Source organism: Formica exsecta, unplaced genomic scaffold, assembly GCF_003651465.1.
Source record: "Formica exsecta isolate Colony F162 unplaced genomic scaffold, ASM365146v1 scaffold120, whole genome shotgun sequence".
NCBI lineage: Eukaryota > Metazoa > Arthropoda > Insecta > Hymenoptera > Formicidae > Formica > Formica exsecta.
This window is the reverse complement of record NW_021848537.1, coordinates 2,565,205-2,575,514: the sequence shown is the minus strand read 5'-3', so window position 1 is coordinate 2,575,514 and position 10,310 is coordinate 2,565,205. Positions and strand designations below refer to the sequence as shown.

Below are 10,310 nucleotides of genomic sequence, written 5' to 3'. Positions count from 1 at the left end.
ATGTCTGCACAAGGCTTCAGGACGCTCCACCTCGAGCTGTAGTTTCCTTCAGATTTTCCGATTTTCCTCGCGTATTTGCTTCTCCTCGTTAACATACCGCTTCATTTTTTCCGTATCTAACATACAAGCAGTACTAAATCTAAACTTCTCGCTCCACCTCGAGCTGTAGTTTCCTCTGCAGTCTCAGATTTTCCTCGCGTATTTGCTTCTCCTCGTTAACATACCGCTTCATTTTTTCCGTATCTAACATACAAGCAGTACTAAATTTAGGTAACTAAACTTCTCGATATAAATCGAAAATAGGTAAAAAGGATAATGCTTACGTTCTTGTTGCGAGATAAATAGAGTGTGCTTTAATCGAGCGACTTCACTTCTCAGGGTTTGAATATGTGTGCTCAGATTTGTGGCTGTGTCGCCGTTGTTGATGTCCCTGGGTGAAGTAGGATCTGAGACCGGCTGATCCAATTTAATCTGCAGCATCCGCTTCTCCGCCTCAAGCTTGTCCATTCGCTTCCATAATTTGTTGACTAAAGCTTCCTGTTCCTGCTCCAGCGTGTTCTCCAACTCAACCTTCTCACGTCGCAGTTGTTCTAGATTGCTCTGCTTGGCCAATGTCTCTGCTTCCAGTTTCTCAATCTTTCTCATCAGCTTATTCACCAAGCACTCCTGCTCCTGCTCCAATGTCTGTTCAAGCCTGCATTTCTCCTGCCGCAACTGATTCAACTTTCTTGACAGATCATTGGTGAGACATTCCTCCTCCTGTTCATAATGATGAGCCAATGTTTCCTTCTCCTTCTTCAAGGCTTGAATCTTCTTCAGTAGCGTGTTGCTTATGAATTCCTCTTCTTGCTCGGCTTTCGCTTGCTGCAAATACAAAACGTGAATCTCGCGTGTCAAACATTTAATGCAAGGAAGTTTCTCGCAAATATAGAATAACACAAAGACCACTGACATTCCGACTAACAGAAAAAAAATATCGTCTCGCGGAAATTAAACGAATCCACGACATCGTTTCCGCGAAAGAGATTAAGAGATAAGAGAAAAAAACCGGCACTCACTATAATGACAGATGCTTGGCGCAGTCCACGATTCTCCTCCTGCAGAGCTTTCACTCGCAGCTTGTACGTCTCCAGCTCGACCTTGAGCACGCGGTTATGCTGCTGCAGGGACTCGATGCGCTTCTGCAGCTGCTCGCGCGTCACCGGTGACGGCGGCATCATAATCGGTCCGCCGTCAATCGAGCTCGAGTCGCTCTCGGACGCGCTATCGCGATCGGCCATGTTTCCTCACGGCAAGCAACGACGACAACGGCGACGGGGACGATCGGTACGCCGGTTATCGCCGGCCGCTATTCATCGCACGAGAAACCGGGAACGGAGGCGCGCGTGTTGCCGTCACCGGCGTTGACCACGCGAGCGTGTCGCTCGGATTCGCGATCCCGCTCGTCCGTCGAGGATGAGAAAAAAAAAAGGCGGAGAGAAAACGTGGCGTGAATTAACGCGCGACGAACATGTGCTCCCGTACGTTTCGAGCGATGGCGTATCGGCGAGAACCGGGGATCAGCTGTTCGCTGGCGGCCGCTCTCGCTGCTGGCTCGCCGATTGTTCCGCAAAAGTGGCGTTCCGCGACTCATCGCGCGACGCCATTCGCGGGCCATCTGGGGGAACGACGCATGACGCTTATGTCATAGACTAGAAAACATCGAGACGGTAAAGCGAACGCGAACGCCCGCTGGCCAATGGGAGAATCCGATTTCTGGAGACAATCGATGGTCGCTACCTAGGGACTCTATAAATAATGCATCCTAGAGAAATGTTGTACATGCATTATTGCAATCTAAATTTCTCATACATTTTATGGCTCAGCCAACCTAACCTAACCTAACTCTAAGCTAATAGGGTCTGGTAGAAAATGTGTGATTAACACGTGGATACATTGACCGTTTTCGGCCAAGCTTGGATGAGATTGTTGTATGAATAATATAAATTAGTTAAAGTTTATCAGTAAAATTGATCGTTTTTTTTTTTTTAGTTTAACGGCGCGATTATTCCTTTCTCATATATTTGATACACAGAGAGAAAATTAAGTTAATCTAATAGCAGAGAGAAACCTGAGAGGGGCCACCACGCCGCCGTTTTTCCTGTAACGCTTTCTTTAGCCGGTACAGTGGCGCTAACTGGATCCATTTTAGAGCCGGCGGAACTACGTGGCCGGATCCACTTTTCGGTGCCATGGTAAAACGATCGATTGGTGCATGTCGGAAAGGAAAAATAGGAAAGCGCAGGCCAGGATCGGAGTCGGGAATCGAACCCGAGATATGTGAGTCAGGCGCGCTACTCCCTGAGCCACCAGAGGTCCATACATAAACATAAAATAAAGACTAAAACTTTTATTTTGTATTTTATCGATTTGAAAATAATTATAATGGTTTGATAAGATTTATGCGATTAAAATATGGCATCAAACGCGACATAAATCGGATATATCATACATGTGAATATATCATACGTTTAAATATTATACATTATTTTTTAATAATAAATAAATATTAATAAATACAAATAAATATTTAAAAAAAGAAGATAAATCTTCGAAAACTTGGACTCGACATCTAGTTTTCAAAGCGATAGAGTAATAAGCACTTTCTCTTGAGCAAATGTGTATTGTTAAAATTGATGTCAACGTCATCAATATACTTATATAACATATAACATTTTCACATAAAACTTTATAAACTTTTTATTTCTACATTACAAATATCATTTGTAATTGCTTGAAATGCTTTTGTTTAAGGATAATAGATAAGGTAAAACATATTTTTTGCAGATGTTATTTTATGCACCAATCGATCGTTTTACCATGGCACCGAAAAGTGGATCCGGCCACGTAGTTCCGCCGGCTCTAAAATGGATCCAGTTAGCGCCACTGTACCGGCTAGAGAAAGCGTTACAGGAAAAACGGCGGCGTGGCCCGTCTCAGGTTTCTCTCTGCTAATAGAAAAGAAGATTCGTACGACTGCGAATATGTGCGACACAGAAATCGATCAGAATTTACACGACAGCGATCAGGATGTTTCTGAACATCACTCGAAACTTATCGGAGCTGTGGAACAGCTCGATAAAGGGCGAAGGTAAGAAATAACAAAATTATGATATTACTAAACGAGTCAAGTAATTGAAATTCTGATTAATTTGGATGTATCGATGGTTTTTATCGTTTTCTTTCCTTCGCAGAGTAAAGAAGGCTGAAAGAAGCGAACCCAGTATACAAGTGTCAGAATACCATTTAGTAAAAAGTGGAGTGACAGATAAGGATTCTGTGCGTATACAAGACTTGGTGAAGTCACTGGGACGGAGAAAAGATCAAAACAATATAAGTAAAAAGCTTCGATACATTCAGAAGAAGAGCAGAGTTCTTCCTAAACCATTGGAGAAACCAGCTGCTGAAAGAGTGAGTTGTCTTATTAAATTGTCAAATAAATTATCTTGTTTAAAATTAATTTAATTCCTTGTTAAGATCCACTTTATCTTGTTCCTCCTTCTGACAGTCTGAAATGATTAAATCATAATTTAATAAAATTATCTCTAGATTATAATACATTATTATTTTGGTATCTTATAATATAAAGAAGTATATTAGAAATATAATATTAATTTTGTTAAAAATAATTATAATTTACTTGCAGATAAAAAGGGCAGTTGGATATGATAATGTCAAAAAGGATTTGACCAAATGGAACGGCATAATTGCTAGAAACAGAACAGTGGATCAACTGTCTTTTCCATTAAAACGTACAGCAGAAGTGAAAGATTTCAATGCTTCAAAGACTCCTGCCTTTTTGAAAGGATTCAAGACAAAATCTGATCTAATGAAAAAAATTGAGGAAGTGGATCCATCATTACTATATCCTCCCGCCGAGGAAGAAAAGAAGGATAATAAATATAAAATGACAAAAGAGGAAATGATTTTAAAGAGGAAGGAACTCGCTAGGCTCAGAGCACAGCAGGTATATAAATAATGTGCAATTTGTAAAAGATTACTAATAAGAGAGTAGGAGATAAAGAATGACATTGATGAGATATTGGCTCTGATTTTTTTGCGTTTTTAGTCGTATCAAGAGGCGAAGACACATCGCCAGCGTAAGATAAAAAGCAAAAAGTTCCATCGCATTCAAAAGAAAGACAAGATTAAGCAGCAGCTGAAAGAATTCGAGAAACTGCAAAATACTAATCCAGAGGAGGCTTTGGCAAAGTTAGAACAGTTAGATAAAACCCGCGCGGAAGAGAGAATATCGTTAAGACATAAGAACACAGGCCAATGGGCTAAGAATCAACAGATCAGAGCCAAATACAACAAAGAAGTGAGTATTATTTTAACTAGAGGAATACTTCGATATTAATAATATTTAAATGATCAAGGACATTGTAATAATTGCTCTTTTTTTTTGTTAGACTCGACAAGTACTTGCTAATCAATTGGCCATTAGCAGAGAAATGACACAAAAATTAAAGAGAATAGACGATGATGATGAGGATGAGGAAGAGGAAGATGAAGAAGATATATTATTAAAAAATGATAAGGAGGACAATTTGAAGACTGAATCTGAAATCGATGACTTCATCAAGAATTATCGAAGATACTGGGATGAGAAGCAACAGAAAAAAGAAGAAAAAAAGGAAGAGAAAAAAGAAGAGAAGAATATCGAAATTTTGAATGAAGTTATATCGAAAAAGAAAAAGGTGACATTATGTAACAATAAAGTGCATTGCAAAGCAATAAATGTGGAGAAAAATAATTTACAAGAAAATACAAATGATAAGAACGAAAAGAAGAGCGAAAATCTATGCGACACTATGGGTGCTACGTCTGCATGGCATGTTGAAGAATGTAATGAAAATAGTAGCGAAACGAAAGGTAAACTGTGTAATAAGAAATACAGATCGCAAAATATAGACGAAATGTTTGACTCCATGGAGGAAAAACTGAAGCATAAAGTGGACTTGAAACTGCAAAAATTAAAGAATAAATTTAAGATAACGAGCAACAAAGAGGAAAAGCATGAGGAAGAGGAGGAGAAGGACGAAGATGATTTGACGAATCTCGAATTTGAAAATTCCAAACAAAAACCTATCTTAGATTGCCCATTGGAGGAAACGACTTCTAGGGAAAACATGCAGATGGATAAGGATCTAATGAGTTTAAAAACAATAGCGAATACAGAACAGGAACCGACTAGCAACAGCCATGAAGTGGAAATAGATCCAAAGAAATATTTAAATATGAAACCAAAATACTTAAAGACACAGATGCCAGATGTAGTTACGGGCGAGGAGGAGAACAACGAACAAGAAGAGGAAATGCACAAAATAATGAGCGAGGCATTTGCGGATGATGATGTTGTCGAGGAATTTAGAAAGGAACAGGAGGAGGAGGTATGTAATAAGGATTTTAAAAAAATTATATACTTTGTTAATACAAATACAAGCATGCATATGAAGATATTTATGCGAGTTACCATATTCTATCTTGAAACTATCGATATAGTTTTGTTTATAACGGATCATAGATGTCAAATAAAACTTTGTTTCTATGAAGAATTAACAGAAATTGTTTTAATAATCTAATATTTGTAAAATGATTGTAGATAAAAAAGTCACAGCCACAGAATATTGATCTGAGCTTGCCTGGATGGGGGAGCTGGACAGGGCCGAACATTAAGAAAAGTAAAGTGCGTCGTAAACAGAAACGATTCATATTGAACGTACCTAAAGAAATGCCGCGTAGACCCGAAAACCAGGGTAAAGTAATTATATTTGAGGATGATGACAAAAAGTTAAGGCAACACCAAGTCAAGGAGCTACCATATCCATTCACTAGGGTGAAGGATTACGAGGCGATCCTCAGGGCTCCCATCAGCCGGACCTTCGTCCCAATGAACGCTCATTTGCGGATAATTCAGCCGGCGGTCAGCACCAAGCTTGGGCAGATAATCGAACCGATGGATGAAGAAACGTTGGTAAAGAAACCGATATTGAAAAAAACACTAAAACGAAGAAACGATAGAAGAAATAACGATAGAAAAAATATCGCGAAGAATGTTAAAAGAAGACGCAAACCAAATGTAACTGCGCAATAAGATTGATTATACTATTGAACAATTTCGTATTGTACATAAAACTTGCATTTTTCAAATTATTGATTAATAAACTATTAGTTACTTATAACGCGATGTTTAACATTCGTCGATTGCATGATAAATTGATAGCATGTGTTCAATTTATTAAATAAATTTTTAGCTGCCATGTTCAAATTATGGCAAAAATAATGTTGTGTTTCTCTCTCTTTCTTTTCAATGCCTAAAGATGATGTAATCTTTATATATTCATACAGCGCAAAAATTACTACACAAGTTTCCCATAAGCACAAAAACTTATTATCTAACAAAATAAATCTCGCCATTTCGAAAGCACGCAGGAAGAAAAATGAAGATAATATATCAGTAACTATGTTTCTTGTTTAAAATAATTTTTGAAATGGCATGACTTTTCAATTATATTGTTAGGAGAAGAAGACAAGATGATAATCTTTTCTAAATTAACAAGCAATCTAAATTTGCATTTGCTTTTAATTGTCATAATTGAAGTGATAAAGAAACATATCTTTGTGAAAGCAACTAAACCTTTTTCTTAAAATATTGTGCATTATTGATTTATTTATTTTGCTTTATATTTTATCACAAAAGATCTGATTTCTTTATCTTGTTTATTTACATTTTATTTATCGATTATCTCTGATGATTGAACAGGAAAGTTTCACTTTTTTAAGGATTTATCATATATTGAAACAAAATTCTCATTTTTTAAATATATGTTTAAATTACGAGCACGTGAAATACATATATCGTTGGCTATCAACATATCAAATATTCCATCTCATTAAATTAATCAACAAATTAAATATAAAACAATCTATCTGTTATCATTAATCAAAATGACGCGCAATCTTATCTCGCAGAAATTTTTTATAAATATTAAAATTTATTCTTTAAAGATTCAAATCAATTACTTATAATAATTTATTGAATCTAAATCAATGTAAAATTACATAATCTCAATTATGTATTGTAATATAATTTGATTCATTTCTCATGGCATTGTTTCTTTCTTGTTTCCTTTATTTATTATTATATCTTTTTTATAAAGTATTTAATTTTTATAGTAATATATATTTTTTTTGCGAGAGAAGATAAGCATATGTTGTATTAGGCATCTTTCTTGCATTCATATAATTTTTTTAGATCCATAGCACGATTAATTTATTGTTGCTATTTTGAATCGTAATTACCGATAATCACGAGAGATTGAATTTCGATCCAAGTGAAAAAAGAATTGTCTACAGCAACAATCATACGTCGGTTATTCGTCTTTAATTATGAAAGATTTATAGAGGATTTACCCTGTGTCGTTTGACGCTTCGATATCCAATAGAAAATGCGGGTTTCATCCAACGACATTTTTATCCCTAGTAAACGAGCTCTCCTATTGAATCCCGGACGTCGTATCTCGGATATCGGACGCAGTGCGAATTCTCAATTACTCGCGTTCACGGTCCGTCGCGTGCGCATGCGCGAGCGTCGAGCGTAGTTCGGCACGGCGACGCTCGCGGCGCCACGCTGCAGAAGCGCGCGAACCGTGCAGCGTGGCGGTTGGCTGGCGACGGCGGCGGCGCAGCAGCGTGTCTTGGCAGCACCGGCGACCATCCCGTCCGTCAATCAGTCAATCAGTGTACTTCTGGTGTGGTCAGTGTGTCAAGTCAGTCTACGAGCGCGCGTCACCGAGACTAGAGTGCTTTTGAATATCTTGTTCCACGTACAATTTCACGAGCGAGTCGATTGGCGTTGAGAGATACATAGAAGCGACACAGTGCGAGAAATACAGACAGATAGAGGAAGAGAAAAAAAAAAGAACCAGAGAGAGAGAGAGAACGCACAATTGCGTGCCGCTCCGTAATTTCGGGCAACCGACCGACGACGAGGAGGAGGAGGATGGCGAGCACCAAGGACGATTGCGCCGACAACGTGCAGTTCTTCGAGGGCGTCGAGAAGCTCCTCGAGATCTGGTTCACTAGCTCCAAGGGCCTCAAACAGCACCAGGGTGATCTGCGACAGATACCGCGGTAAGTACGACGCCCGCCGGCGTCTCGCTGCCGCTGCCTCCTCTTTCTCCTTCACCTTCTCCTCCTCCTCCTCCTCCTCCTTTTCCTCTTCCTCTTCCTCTTGCTGTGCTCTTCCTTCTTCGTCTCTGCGAGAATGATGACAGTCGGCGCCGGTCTCGGCCAGGATGAATGATGACGAGCCGCGCCGGCGTCGACGGCGTTCGAAGCAGTAAGCTAGGTTGGATCGTTTACGTCGTCCCGGTCGATGTCGCGTGTGTATACGCATTTCTGACAATTCTATCGAAAATAAGCCAGCCACAAACATTGCCAGGTGCGTCGACGTGATTGATTCGCGCGTTTGAAAAAAAAAAAAAAGCAAACATTCTATGACAGATAAGGTATAAAGTAAGTTGAGGTAGTGAAAATTTTCCGAGAATCACACTTATTCGCTTTTGTAAAAGTCGTGAGATACTGGAATAAAAACGGATCATTAGACAAAGAGATCTTTCTTCGCAGCTCACAATCAGATGTGTCAAGGATAAAGCTATCGCTGTCGAGTTATCAAAATTAAAAAATGGCTGCGCATATCACATATTATATTTCACATTATATTATATTTCTTTCATATATTCTTCGAAAACCCTGGAATGTCATTTCTTGTCGTATCAGTAGCTAGTTATCTCGTTACAAATATTAACCTACAATAGTATAAGCGCTTATCTCAGATAGTAAAAAAATGTGCGTGGAAAGAACGCTCGTAGAGGCCCTTAAATCTGACGAACGATATCCTCGCGATCTTATCTCGATCTTTAATTCGTCAATGATTCCGTCTCACAATCTACAAGCAACGATTCTAAAAGCTTCATAAAAGACATTCGGTTAATGAGAGAGAGAGAGAGAGAGTGTGTGTGTGTGTGTGTGTGAATTAAAGTAATCGATAATGTAAGACAAGGACGCTCGAAGAATTTGCTCAACTCCACATGTGGCGGTCACGTTGGCGATATTATGTAACCGCGGATTAATAGCGGCGTAACCAATTCGAGATGCCGATTGTTGCGGTTGTTTACGTGTTACGTCGGGGGTGTCGTTGAACCTCGCAAGGTGCGCCTTAGATGAGTAAACCGGTAATGCCGTAGACCACACCGTTTATTTTCGCATATCGCGGCGACAATAAATTTAGAAGTCTACTACGTCGTCACCGGCTGATGAGAGGAGGTCGGGAGAGTGAAATTCCGACGTTCCGACGTTGACGAGGATTTCAATCGAGTTGTGTCGAGCTGGACAAGATTCCTTTAATGACGAGAGATTCCCTTAATATCGTCGCTTCAACGACTGAAAAAGAATTGAATCATTTTAATTTATTGTTAGAGAGCCAAGGTTTTGCAAGTCAAATAAACAAACACCTTCGAAGAACACCTTTGATCTCCGTATCACAAGAGAGAACTTGATTGTAATAAATGGTAAAATAGAAAATCAAGCTTTATACACAGTTATACATTTTCTTCTCTTATAAATTTTTTTATTTTAACGATATTTTTCCAAATTATTCATTATGCGAATCTCTCTCTCTCTCCCTCTCTCTCCAAAGATATATCAGAGAGAATTATAATTTCGTGTAATAAAGATCGAGTTTCGTAAATTATTCATGTAAAAATCGATTCTTTTCGCGGTTTAATTTATTTCAATGCATTAACAAAGTATTTTATTATTACTAAATTTTTGTCGAACCGCAAAATTAATCGAATATTTTTACATATTTTTATGATGCAATAGGAGTGCGCAGCGTATAAAAATAAATTTCCACAGTTTATCGGAGACGCGAATGAAGAGAGATAGCGTATCTCTTTGATCTAATATATTTTTATATAATTTTGCGAAACTTTCGTGTATAATGATACCCGAAAGTCTGACCGTTTAAACGGACTTCACATAATCTATCGGCTGACTGAGCAAATAATGGTCGTTTTTTTTCCTTTTTTCAGACAAAAGTGGGAATCGTTGTTGAAGATGGTCCGTTGCGAGATCATCAGTTTCTGTCGCAATGATCAAGTGGAAGCCTACGTTCTTAGGTAAGTCCTTTCGTTTACGATTTGAAATATTAAACGAGATCCGCACTCAGGTAACAAATCCTTTGTTGAATCCTCGTAAAGGCATTC

General features: G+C 38.6%; 3 protein-coding genes across 4 annotated transcripts in view; 2 read left to right on the top strand and 1 right to left on the bottom strand.

Annotated features, from left to right (window-relative positions):
- The window catches only part of LOC115241502 (coiled-coil domain-containing protein 6), a 7,872-nt gene extending 6,210 nt beyond the window's left edge, over positions 1 to 1,662 (bottom strand). Inside the window, exons 1-3 of the mRNA XM_029817268.1 lie at positions 1,059 to 1,662; positions 324 to 864; positions 145 to 243 (exon numbers count right to left, since the gene is read on the bottom strand). Of these exons, the coding sequence (XP_029673128.1) occupies positions 145 to 243; positions 324 to 864; positions 1,059 to 1,280 (862 nt within the window). The 5' untranslated portion in view covers positions 1,281 to 1,662. The remainder of the gene's footprint in view (positions 1 to 144; positions 244 to 323; positions 865 to 1,058) is intronic.
- Positions 1,663 to 2,843: 1,181 nt separating this feature from the next.
- On the top strand, positions 2,844 to 6,325 carry LOC115241325 (U3 small nucleolar RNA-associated protein 14 homolog C). The gene is made up of 6 exons (XM_029817030.1): positions 2,844 to 3,130; positions 3,234 to 3,450; positions 3,686 to 4,006; positions 4,109 to 4,360; positions 4,452 to 5,432; positions 5,645 to 6,325. The coding sequence occupies exons 1-6, from the start codon at positions 2,907 to 2,909 to the stop codon at positions 6,134 to 6,136; spliced, it is 2,487 nt and encodes an 828-aa protein (XP_029672890.1). The 5' UTR covers positions 2,844 to 2,906; the 3' UTR covers positions 6,137 to 6,325.
- A 1,389-nt stretch (positions 6,326 to 7,714) lies between these two features.
- The window catches only part of LOC115241430 (S-adenosylmethionine decarboxylase proenzyme), an 8,928-nt gene continuing 6,332 nt past the window's right edge, over positions 7,715 to 10,310 (top strand). Inside the window, exons 1-2 of one of the 2 annotated variants that reach the window (XM_029817193.1) lie at positions 7,715 to 8,175; positions 10,137 to 10,223. In XM_029817193.1, coding sequence (XP_029673053.1) covers positions 8,045 to 8,175; positions 10,137 to 10,223 — 218 coding nt within the window. In that variant the 5' untranslated portion in view covers positions 7,715 to 8,044. Of the gene's footprint in view, positions 8,176 to 8,260; positions 8,486 to 10,136; positions 10,224 to 10,310 lie in introns of those variants that run through there. The other variant, XM_029817197.1, reaches the window with a different exon arrangement.